Source organism: Neoarius graeffei, chromosome 7 (genome assembly GCF_027579695.1).
Source record: "Neoarius graeffei isolate fNeoGra1 chromosome 7, fNeoGra1.pri, whole genome shotgun sequence".
NCBI lineage: Eukaryota > Metazoa > Chordata > Actinopteri > Siluriformes > Ariidae > Neoarius > Neoarius graeffei.
Window position 1 is genome coordinate 52532181 of NC_083575.1, and position 13256 is coordinate 52545436.

General features: G+C 41.7%; 1 protein-coding gene across 2 annotated transcripts in view; it reads right to left on the reverse strand.

The window, feature by feature from the left end:
• Window positions 1-10299, reverse strand: part of ercc6 (excision repair cross-complementation group 6) — a 40265-nt gene extending 29966 nt beyond the window's left edge. Inside the window, exons 1-4 of one of the 2 annotated variants that reach the window (XM_060925934.1) lie at window positions 10190-10299; window positions 8639-9058; window positions 7594-7714; window positions 7342-7450 (exon numbers count right to left, since the gene is read on the reverse strand). In XM_060925934.1, the coding sequence (XP_060781917.1) occupies window positions 7342-7450; window positions 7594-7714; window positions 8639-9048 (640 nt within the window). In that variant the 5' untranslated portion in view covers window positions 9049-9058; window positions 10190-10299. Of the gene's footprint in view, window positions 1-7341; window positions 7451-7593; window positions 7715-8638; window positions 9059-9980 lie in introns of both variants that reach the window. The other variant, XM_060925935.1, reaches the window with a different exon arrangement.
• Between the last annotated feature and the right edge of the window lie 2957 nt (window positions 10300-13256).

Sequence of the window (13256 nt, forward strand, 5' to 3'; positions counted from 1 at the left end):
GTACCTCTCCGAGCTTTGCGCGACCTCCCAGTCAGTCAGACGCAAGGTTACTCCTGTTTACTCCTGTTAGCAATGTAGCTAGGCTCAGTATGGCCAACGGTATTTTTTGGGGCTGTAGTTAGATGCGACCAAACTCTTCCACGTTTTTCCTGTTTACATAGGTTTATATGACCAGTGACATGAAACAAAGTTCAGTTAAAAAAATTTAAACGTGGCGATTTTCTATGCTATGGAAAGTCCACACTATAATGACAGGCGTACTAACACCTTCTGCGTGCTTTGACAGCGCATTGATACCGTCACTCTGAAGGTATCAATGCGCTGTCGAAGCGCGCAGAAGGTGTTAGTATGCCTGTCATTATAGTGCGGACTTTCCATAGCATAGAAAATCGCCACGTTTAAATTTTTTTAACTGAACTTTGTTTCATGTCACTGGTCATATAAACCTATGTAAACAGGAAAAACGTGGAAGAGTTTGGTCGCATCTAACTACAGCCCCAAAAAATACCGTTGGCCATACTGAGCCTAGCTACATTGCTAACAGGAGTAAACAGGAGTAACAGCGCGTCTGACTGACTGGGAGGTCGCGCAAAGCTCGGAGAGGTACGGATAAGCTCGTCTCAATTCAGAAAAGAACATATTTCATTATGGAAGTACGGTGGACTGTTCCTTTAAATGAGACTTGGCCCAGAGAAGACGTCTGCACTTCTGGATCATGTTTAGATACGGCTTCTTCTTTGAACTATAGAGTTTTAGCTGGCAACGGCGGATGGCACGGTGAATTGTGTTCACAGATAATGTTCTCTGGAAATATTCCTGAGCCCATTTTGTGATTTCCAATACAGAAGCATGCCTGTATGTGATGCAGTGCCGTCTAAGGGCCCGAAGATCACGGGCACCCAGTATGGTTTTCCGGCCTTGACCCTTACGCGCAGAGATTCTTCCAGATTCTCTGAATCTTTTGATGATATTATGCACTGTAGATGATGATATGTTCAAACTCTTTGCAATTTTACACTGTCGAACTCCTTTCTGATATTGCTCCACTATTTGTCGGCGCAGAATTAGGGGGATTGGTGATCCTCTTCCCATCTTTACTTCTGAGAGCCGCTGCCACTCCAAGATGCTCTTTTTATACCCAGTCATGTTAATGACCTATTGCTAATTGACCTAATGAGTTGCGATTTGGTCCTCCAGCTGTTCCTTTTTTGTACCTTTAACTTTTCCAGCCTCTTATTGCCCCTGTCCCAACTTTTTTGAGATGTGTTGCTGTCATGAAATTTCAAATGAGCCAATATTTGGCATGAAATTTCAAAATGTCTCACTTTTGACATTTGATATGTTGTCTATGTTCTACTGTGAATAGAATATCAGTTTTTGAGATTTGTAAATTATTGCATTCCGTTTTTATTTACAATTTGTACTTTGTCCCAACTTTTTTGGAATCGGGGTTGTACATACTCAGAGATGCATTCTAGTGCATTTTCTGGCACTTGCAAGCCTCCCTGAAAGTCACTCTTTTTTGGTAATGATTTTTTTTTTGCCAAAAGTTGCTGATTGTTTTTGATTGAAGACTTCTTATAATCAAATATTATTTACCAGCTGGGAGGTCCATATCATGAAATACCGTGACCGAGGTCTTGAAAGTAATGAGCGAGGCCCTCTGGGCCGAGGTCAGTATTCAAGGCCGAGGTCACGGTATTTCACCATACGGACCGACCTTAAGCTGGTAAATAACATTTATTTTTTTCTTTACCAAATTCTAACAGAAAACGAGAGCGCCCGAAAGGGAAAACCGAGCCGAGCCGCTATTTTGAATCCTCATTCATGGCTGTAATGCAAATTGCTTTCTCCTCGGTATACAAGTGCACTTCCATGGCAGGGAAAACGAAACTACATTTTGCCACCTATGTAGTCCCCTATTTATACAAAATTGAGTCATTCAGGATTCAGCCATGTTTTTGCTCGGCATTAGCAAGTTAGAGGTTTTTAGCTTTCTCCTGAAACGTTTTTATTTTGTCTTCCTCAGGGTAGTAAAACTTGCTTTCGCTGTGAACACTATTATCGCTATCCATGCTGTAAAATTAATGCTATTATGCTGAGAAATGCTGGCAAAAATTTATAAGATTTTTGATAATCTTATAAATAAATCTTATTAAAAAAAAAATGTTGACAAAAAGGGGGCAGCATGGTGGTGTAGTGGTTAGCGCTGTCACCTCACAGCAAGAAGGTCTGGGTTCGAGCCCCGTGGCCGGCGAGGGCCTTTCTGTGCGGAGTTTGCATGTTCTCCCCGTGTCTGCGTGGGTTTCCTCCGGGTGCTCCGGTTTCCCCCACAGTCCAAAGACGTGCAGGTTAGGTTAACTGGTGACTCTAAATTGACCGTAGGTGTGAATGTGAGTGTGAATGGTTGTCTGTGTCTATGTGTCAGCCCTGTGATGACCTGGCGACTTGTCCAGGGTGTACCCCGCCTTTCGCCCGTAGTCAGCTGGGATAGGCTCCAGCTCGCCTGCGACCCTGTAGAAGGATAAAGCGGCTACAGATAATGAGATGAGAATGTTGACAAAAAATGCTACGTTTGTTGTTGTTGTGAATGAGCGAGTCGCCAGAGGTCCATAACCGGGTTCCGTACCGTAGGATACGGACCCGCTCGCCAGCCAATCAGAGCACAGGATTTGATGGAAACCGCACCGTGAAAAAAAAAAAACTATATTAGTGACATATTTATGAAATAAGAATAAAACAACCAGTTGATGTTCACCAAGTGTCAGTTTTATTTTCAGCTTCAGCCATTTAATTCCAATACATGACTGTCCAGATCTAACTCATACCATACCTACCCTGACTGACTGTTACTCCGACACTTTCAATGCACCGTGTTGCGTCATATATATATTAAACATTTTTTAAAAATTGCCAGGGACCGGCATGTACTACATGCATGGCGTGTGAGTGCCTCTTAACACGGATGGCACTTTACTGTGAACACAGCATAAGGAAGGAGGTAAAGCGGACTAGCATGATCAGTGACGATCCCCACACTGGATCTACTCAGGAAGCTATGCACTGGGCGCTTATGTGGATGGGGAGTGGAGTGTGTCCGAATATAGAGCATTCGCATGGCGGAGCGCTGTCACCGTCGCATGGGGACAACAAGAGAAAATTAAACAAAAGACCACATTTTCAAGATTGACAAGTCTTTTTATGAATGTAGTGGCAACTTTTACAGGCGTGTCTGCAATATTGTGGGTGTAGTAGTAAAGAAACATTGCGTAGCGGCCCAATACACTGAAAAGGCCTAGTTAGTACCCTGGATGTGCACAAGAAGCAGTCTGTACACAATCTTATATTTACTGATATTCAAAACGCAAGTGCTTCCAAAAAAAAAAAAATAAAAGTGTGTGGGAAATCTGATCAATAAGTCACGTTTGATAAGCTACTGTACATTGTCATTGAGAAAACATTTAACTACGTCAAAGGCAGTTAGAGCTTCTCTACATTTATTAAAAGATGTGTTCAATCTGTGATTTAGCCTTTTTATAATACTTCTGTTCAAATGCGAGTCCGAGTGGACACAAATACAAGCTACATAGCCAAACTGAGATAGTAGAGGCAACTAATGCCTTATAGCTTTTCTTTTAATGCACTACGGAAGAGTGTGAGAAAAATATGTTCAACCAACATATTGGTCACAGCTCATGATTTATAAAAAAAAAAAAAGCCACAAAAAGCTACAGACAAATGATTATTTCCTATACATAAATTTTTGATCGGTATTGGTTTTGTCACAAGCAGAAGAAGCCTCATTGGCTGAACTTGTTCATTCTGTGACTGGTCGTTACTGGTACTTTGACGACCCAGTGCTCCTCAAAGCGGAAGAAATTTAACCAATGACACGGAGGCAAGATTTGAACAAATGCAAGATAATTGACCCAGGATCCAAATCATTGTATAACTGAACTGCATTTGTTTATATTCATAGTACACGTTGCATTGTGTTTTTTTACTCCTGAGATCAAATAACTGCGCAGCCAGATGAGATGTGGTGAGGATGAAACGGTTGTGACTAATCAACCCAAACTTGCAGTGTACTAAATTACTAATTAAATCTGAGAGTTAAGAAAAAAAAAAAAAAAAAGTCATAACTTCATGATTAACATGGATCAATTTTATGAGTTCCAGATCTCTCAAGAGCATTGTGGAAGTTAGTGTGTGCATGTCTTTTCTGTCTCACTGCTGCCACCTTTTGCTAGTGTTAACAGTCTGACACAACTCTGAAGCACTCCTCGATCCTCACTCATTTTTGAGCAATTAAGGTTAAAGGATTTTTGCACATTACTCCCACTGTTAGACTCAACTGTAGGAATAAACTTTCTGATTTCTCAGAATTAGTTGGCACTTAAAGCTAGACTGCCTTTCAGATTTTTCAAGTTTAGGTCCTAAAAAGAATTTTCCCTGACACCCAATTATTTACGTTTCATGGACCGAAAGCTACTGAATTTGAATCACAGACTTCCAATTTTATTATTTTTTTAAATAGAACAATTAGGCGGCACGGTGGTGTAGTGGTTAGCGCTGTCGCCTCACAGCAAGAAGGTCCGGGTTCGAGCCCCGTGGCCGGCGAGGGCCTTTCTGTGTGGAGTTTGCATGTTCTCCCCGTGTCCGCATGGGTTTCCTCCGGGTGCTCCGGTTTCCCCCACAGTCCAAAGACATGCAGGTTAGGTTAACTGGTGACTCTAAATTGACCGTAGGTGTGAGTGTGAATGGTTGTCTGTGTCTATGTGTCAGCCCTGTGATGACCTGGCGACTTGTCCAGGGTGTACCCCGCCTTTCGCCCGTAGTCAGCTGGGATAGGCTCCAGCTTGCCTGCGACCCTGTAGAAGGATAAAGCGGCTACAGATAATGAGATGAGATAGAACAATTAATGAATTTAGGGCCACGTGGCCCTAAATTCGTCGCCATTTTTTCCTGCTCCAACATGACGCAATTCAAGATACTACGTCATGCATCACATGGTGGGCTTTCTCTGTTCGCGCAAGGCATTGTGGGATACAAATTTGAAACAGGAGAGGGAAATGGAGGACGCAAATGAAACATGAAAGACTGACTACAGTAACAGAAAACAAGAAGAAAAGATGTTGTGAAGGAAAGGAAACTCAGGACCAAACTAATAAATATCGGCGGTCAGCGAGCACCTCGGTGTGATCAGCTGTTCGTTTAGCGACAGAATGATGTAACTGTCAGTGCACGGTCAAAGGTTAACCTGTAGATGGCAGTAATGCTACACTGGATGCCAGCTGCTGTAAAACCCAAAAGATAAAGAAAAAGAAGACGAAGAAGGTAAACCCACGCATGCGCACACAGGCTTCCTCTGTCTGCTTGACGCGAGCGATTTTATGCACGTTATTTGCTCGGGAATCCCCTCAAATTAATAACTTCCCAGCCACAGAATGGCCTGGGTTTTTTTTTTAAGATATTACAGATATAAACATATATCACAACAATGATCAAATTTCAGAAGGAACTAAATTTCCCCGATTTTATGAAATCGAAAGCCCATCTAGTTTTAAGGCCAATATTTTAGTCTGAATTACTTTACACATACCGACCCAGGTCATTATTTTATACATGACGCTGACTAAGAGCATGTTATTCAATTTTTAAATCTCAGGAGCCAGTGGCAGGAGTTTAAAGGGTTAATTCACAGGCACACAGAAAGCAACTGCGTAGTAGGGCTGTGCAATATGGGAAAAAATGAATATCCCGATACATTTTCTCCATTTCACGATATACATCTCGATATATTTAAATCTCCTCTAAAGGACCCCATGAAATCTAACTTTTACTCTTTACTGTTTTCACTACAATCCCTGCAGATTAAATAACATTCTTGGTTAACTTTACAGGTGGTTTTCAACAACACATTTTAAATTTTCATGTTGGTGATTAATCACAATTGAGTTGAAATAAGACTATTTTTATTCAACAAAGATGTGGCACAAACTGCAAAAACAATCTTGAAAATTGCAACAAAGGGGCAATACAATACAGAGCTGCTCAGAGCTCGAATCAATAAAGTGCAAACTCAACACTGAGAAAGACATTTAGCCTAAATAAGAAAAGTGCTCTTTCATTAAATTATTTTAAAAAAATAGATCTCCAAGCTATTAACCTGACTACTGAGAACCACTGGAACATTCACAATAGAGAGAGAGAGATGGAGGGAGAGAAGAGAGAGATCTGCAAAACATAATTTTTCTCTTTGCACACTTTTGAACTGAGTGTTTTCTGGCTCTGCCTCTCAGATGTGTAGAATTCCGGTATTGCCTTCTCTGTAAAATGTCTGCAACCAGGCAACTCATATTTGGGATCGAGTGTGTTTAATAATTTTTGGAAGCCTGGTTTTTCCACTATACTAACTGGGATCATGTCTTCGGCAATGACGTTAGTGATTGCATCCGTTATAGCTCTCCATCTCTGACTCGTTTTCTCATATGGGGTGGCTTTGGAGAACGAGGCCGCTATGGTCATTTGTTTAGCTGGGGGGGTTAGCTTGTGGGCAAGTAGTTCGGAGTTTAAGAGACTCTTCATACTGTACCGGGTGAGTTTCAGGTGATGGAACATATTTGTTGTGCTGCTGCCTTTCGTGATGACAGTTTTTTTTGCACACTTTACAAACTGGCATTTGCTGTTCCACGTCCTCCTCGCGATATCCAAAAAATGCCAGTTGACTGACCCCTTACTAGTTCTTTTAGGAAGTAATTTGTCGCTGAAATTGCCAGAGCTTACACAGTAGCCTATGCAACACCAGCGATTGCACGAACTGAGTCAGCGCTGTAAACCGGAACCAGGAAATCTTCCCGCCGGCAGTGTTGCCAGATACTGCTAACGTTTTCCAGCTCAAAATATGTTCAAAACCCACCAAAATACACTTAAAACCGCCCAATCTGGCAACACAACCGAAACTAGAAAATCTTCCCGGAAGTTCCTTTCAGCACCGAGATGTCGCCCGGGGTTGGTTGGCGAGTGCATGACGTTATTGTTTTCTTTACCCTTAGGCAGCCTCTCACGTTACTGCCTGAGGGACAGGGAGAAAACCACCGGAAAAGGTTTTAAACAAACACGAAACAAACGCAAGTCGGAAGATGACCATAAAATACTCGATAGTTACGATATAATAATTTTATGTATCGCACACAGAATTTTCGCGATATATCAAGTATATTCGATATATCGCACAGCCCTACTGCGTAGCATTAAAAATGCCATACTGTACTTTAATACTCACCTGATAAACACTGGCCATAGTCCAACTGTATAAACAAGGCTGTAGTTCATTCTCACCTGTGTCATCCTCGGTCAATGACGCTTCCTCGAGCTTCTGAATGTCCTCTCCACTCAGAGTGGCCTGTAACCGTCTCTGCTTGGCTCGGATCTTTTTTAACTGCTTCTCCTATAAATGATAAGATTGCGCAACTTCACATCATGCTGATACAGATATCTAACCTCGTTTTATCAGCACCGGAACTAAAACGTCAGTGTGATAGATTACACACGGGCACATCATTTGTGGAAAGTGATAAAAAATTCAATTACCTTATTTTCCTTTTGCCTTTTGACAGAGTCGATTTTCCGGCTGATGTCCTTGCTGGAGGCAGCATGAGGACTAAGCTGCTCTAATATCTTGTTGATGTGTTTTAGAGCACTTGTGCATGACCTAACAAGATGCAATACAAAACAGAAATATTTGGGATGTTTGGAATAAAGCCTCGGGAATTACTTTAAAATATTGAGACGTCACAGAAGGTCAGATCCATCCATGTATTAAATATAGAGCATGGTACAAAGTATCACCAAGGCCCTGATGCTACAGGCTTATATACAAAGCATGAATATAAAGCCTAGGTCACAACCGGACATACGATTTTTTGCGTTTCCCAAATTGCTGCGTTTTTTTTGTTCGTCGAGAAAGATGCACGTTGGCCGTAAGTTTGTCTTGCAACCTGAAAAAAACGTAAGCGCCCGTAGAGTTTGTTTGACATGACAAAGAACCTCTGCGGCCAGTCTGTGGCTCGAAAATCAGCACGTCACACGCGCGCCCTCCGTGCGTTTCTTGCGTTTTTTGCACGTAGACCAGCCGTAGGAGCACGTATGGCCGGTTGTGCCCGAGGCTTAAAAAGTGTCAATTGCATGAATCAAGACAGAAGCAAAGTCAAAAAGAAGGGTGCACTGAAATCAAGTTTCTGTTACAATACCAATATCAGAGCTTCAAATATCCTTGAAAAAAACAGCACTGACATTCTCTTAATGTGTTTTCACTCTTGATAACTTCGGCCAATTTAAGTGGACTTTTCCCTTCTCAGTCTGGTCCGTAATGCTCCTAATCAACTCAGTTCAATTTGATTCGCATAGCCCTTTTGGAAACAGACACTGTTGCAAAACAGAAAACGTATAAATTCTGGATATAAATTTTAAACATATGGATTTACACATTAATCCCTAAGGAGGAAGCCTCATGAGGAGGCGACGGTGGCAAGAATGATCTCCGTGAAGATGACATGAGGTAGAACCCTTGAGAAGAACTATAAATAACTACACAGTGGACACGAACGCACAGGCAGCTCTTTGGCACGGTCCTTACCTGACGTCGTCAAGAACGGATTCGTATTCTTTCTCTGCATCAGCCCTCGCCTTGGCCTGATTGGCCTCCTGGAAGGCTCGGTCCACCTGCTGCAGGACTCCTTGCTCCAGAACATCCTGATCATAGACGTCCACTCCCAAACCCTGGAGCTCGGCTGCTTGATCGTTCTGATCCACCGCCTGGATCTCCTGACGGTTGATATGGAGCAGAAGCTGCGATCTCTTCGAGGTTTCAGGCCCAGCGTTACCAGGACAGGCTGCGGCAGCTGGCTCTTCCTGGCTGCTCTCCGGGATGGACAGGCCACTTGATGTCCTGCTGGACACATTGTCCTCTTTCCCTCCTGGTGTTGGAGCACTCACTGGACTGGACGATGGAGGACAGTCCTGGTTCATATTATTGTCTATAGGCATGCTAATGGAGCTGGAAACAGGGATGGGAACATCAGAGTTTACAGATAATATTAACATAAAAACATGAAGATTGTCTAAATGTCTGCAGGCAGGAAATGAACAGAGACAGGTGTCAAATGTTGTTGTTGTTGTTTTTTCCTAGCACAAGCACGCATAACCAGACTGTCTAAGGACTCCCTAAAGTGAACGACGCATGAAATGGAATGACAAATGACAGGTAGTAAATTTGAACAATAAACGGTCCCTTGTCATTCAGATTCTTACAAATGGAATAACGATTGAAATCTTTAGTCTTAGACCTCCCTAGGATAAGATAAGTGGGTGCTTGGTGGGATATCAGCTTTTACAAATGGAATAACAGGGTTTCTATATGTATTGACTTACTTTGAGCTAATGTTGTCAGTGATCTCACCTTTTACAAATGGAATGATAAGGTTTCTAGGTGGAATGACATACTTTGAGGCAATGTTATCAGTGATATCAAATTAACAAATGGAATGACATTGTTTCTAGGGTTAGGTTATAGGTGATATCACTGATAACATTGCCTCAAAGTATGTCATTCCACCTAAAAACACTGTCATTCCATTTGTAAAAGGGGATATCACTGATAACATTAGCTTAAAGTATGTCATTCCACCTGGAAACGCTGTCATTCCATTTGTAAAAGGTGATATCACTGATAACATAACCTAAAAGTATGTCATTCCATTTCATGAGCTGAAAGCATGTCATTCCACCTACATTTCAATCGTTATTCCATTTATAAGAATCTGAATGACAAGGGACCATTTATTGTTCAAATCACTAGCGGTCATGCGTCATTCACTTTAGGGAGTCCCACTGTCTACTACAACCAGGAAGTGTTGTGTTTCGTTGTGTAAAAACTGCTCATGTAGTAAGCTAACTATTTAAAATATCTAAAAATTTACCTGTTTGCTCACTACAGTGTGACAAAACCGAGCCCAAGCTGACTTTAACAGAAGGTGTCATGCCGAGTGTTCTATTGTCTGCTAACCACCAGAGCTGCTGTTATTGCTAGCTGGCTGACAAACAGCTGATATTCAGACACAATTCTTTGCCACACGCTCTTTCTATATCAATGTCAGTGATGAAAAATTATATCCAAACAACAACAAACCTTCCAAAAGATCTGTTTCTGTTAAAAAAAATATTGGTTTACAGTTACATCCATCAGAATTCGCTTTCTTCACAAGTGTACTACTGACAGCACATAGGCTACTTACACAATTAACCACGTCAGGTAGTGTGAAGAGAGAAATAACAGCTCACCAGCTTCCGGGGCCAGTACATATTCAAAATAAAAGTCTCGGCTTATTTATCTATCTATCTATCTATCTATCTGTTTGTTTAACCCTTTGATGCAAAACATGTGCACACCCCTTCTAATGGTCAAAAATGACCCGCATTCATTTTCCAGGTTATTTCATGCTGACTGAGTTTTTCTTTGCTCTATCTTTTGAAATCAATTTATTTTATGATTGAATATTCCAAGTATTCTTTAAATATCTTGTTTTTAATTACCACAAATCATGAATTTAATTTTTTCTTTCCTACTTTATGAACAAAAATACTTTTTATATTACTACACATGGGTCATCCAAGTGTGATTTAAAATTAAATGTCTTAATACTATAATAATAATAATTTGTTTCAAGTAATTACTTTAGCAGTGAATGGGGCTATTTATTTATTTATTTATTTATTTATTAACTATGTAGTTAGCTAAGCCAACTACAATAAAATTAGCTAACTAAAGTAGAATATGTCAACAGCTCGGTAGCTAATAGTAATTACTTGTAACTTTCTGACAAGTGATCTACTCACTCTCAAGGTAACCTAAACATAATCAATTTTTTTCTAAGGTAATGTTAGAACAATTGAAAAACATTACTTCCATGTGTTAGATGGGCAAAGGGCGCTGTGCTGAGCTGTGAAATGTCTGACACAAGCACAATTCACAGTTCCCACCAAACGCTGTAGTAAATGCATGCGGGTCGGTTCTGACCCATGTGTGTAAACTTGATGTAGAATTACAAAAGCTGTGCTTGTTCATAACTTCATCTCATCTCATTATCTGTAGCCGCTTTATCCTGTTCTACAGGGTCACAGGCAAGCTGGAGCCTATCCCAGCTGACTACGGGCGAAAGGCGGGGTACACCCTGGACAAGTCGCCAGGTCATCACAGGGCTGACACATAGACACAGACAACCATTCACACTCGCATTCACACCTACGGTCAATTTAGAGTCACCAGTTAACCTAACCTGCATGTCTTTGGACTGTGGGGGAAACCGGAGCACCCAGAGGAAACCCACGCGGACACGGGGACAACATGCAAACTCCGCACAGAAAGGCCCTCGCTGGCCACGGGGCTCAAACCCGGACCTTCTTGCTGTGAGGCGACAGCGCTAACCACTACACCACCGTGCCGCCCCATATTCCAAATACTCTTTAAATATCTTGTTTTTAATTACCACAAATCATGAATTTTATTTTTTCTTTCCTACTTTATGAACAAAAATACTTTTTATATTACTACACATGGGTCATCCAAGTCTCATCTCATCTCATTATCTCTAGCCGCTTTATCCTTCTACAGGGTCGCAGGCAAGCTGGAGCCTATCCCAGCTGACTACGGGCGAAAGGCGGGGTACACCCTGGACAAGTCGCCAGGTCATCACAGGGCTGACACATAGACACAGACAACCATTCACACTCACATTCACACCTACGGTCAATTTAGAGTCACCCGTTAACCTAACCTGCATGTCTTTGGACTGTGGGGGAAACCGGAGCACCCGGAGGAAACCCACGCGGACACGGGGAGAACATGCAAACTCCACACAGAAAGGCCCTCGCCGGCCCCGGGGCTCGAACCCAGGACCTTCTTGCTGTGAGGCGACAGCGCTAACCACTACACCACCGTGCCGCCGGGTCATCCAAGTGTGATTTAAAATTAAATGTCTTAATACTATAATAATAATAATTTGTTTCAAGTAATTACTTTAGCAGTGAATGGGGCTATTTATTTATTTATTTATTTATTTATTAACTATGTAGTTAGCTAAGCCAACTACAATAAAATTAGCTAACTAAAGTAGAATATGTCAACAGCTCGGTAGCTAATAGTAATTACTTGTAACTTTCTGACAAGTGATCTACTCACTCTCAAGGTAACCTAAACATAATCAATTTTTTTCTAAGGTAATGTTAGAACAATTGAAAAACATTACTTCCATGTATTAGATGGGCAAAGGGCGCTGTGCTGAGCTGTGAAATGTCTGACACAAGCACAATTCACAGTTCCCACCAAACGCTGTAGTAAATGCATGCGGGTCGGTTCTGACCCATGTGTGTAAACTTGATGTAGAATTACAAAAGCTGTGCTTGTTCATAACTTCATCTCATCTCATTATCTGTAGCCGCTTTATCCTGTTCTACAGGGTCGCAGGCAAGCTGGAGCCTATCCCAGCTGACTACGGGTGAAAGGCGGGGTACACCCTGGACAAGTCGCCAGGTCATCACAGGGCTGACACATAGACACAGACAACCATTCACACTCGCATTCACACCTACGGTCAATTTAGAGTCACCAGTTAACCTAACCTGCATGTCTTTGGACTGTGGGGGAAACCGGAGCACCCAGAGGAAACCCACACGGACAACATGCAAACTCCGCACAGAAAGGCCCTCGTCGGCCACGAGGCTCGAACCCAGACCTTCTTGCTGTGAGGCGACAGCGCTAACCACTACACCACCGTGCCACCTGTTCATAACTTAAGAAAGGAAAAATAAAAATGACGATTTGTGCTAAACAAAAACAAGATATTTACTGCATATTTGGAAAAGTAAATGACAAAATGAATTTATTTCAAAAGTATATCACAGAAACACTCAGCCATACATGAAATAACCTGGAAAATGAATGCAGGTCGTTTTTGACCCATGTTGTGCATTAGAAGGGTAGTGATACAAAAAGGGTTTTTATTCAAAAAGTAAGAAAGGAAAAAATAAAATAAGGATGTATGATGATCAAAAACAAGTTAATTGAGGAATACCTTGAATACTGAATGATGGAATTAATTTATTGCAAAGATATAGAAGATAAAAACTCAGCCGGGTCACTTTTGACCCATGTTTGGCATCAAAGGGTTAACAGTGGCTGAAGCACAGATGCTGCAAAA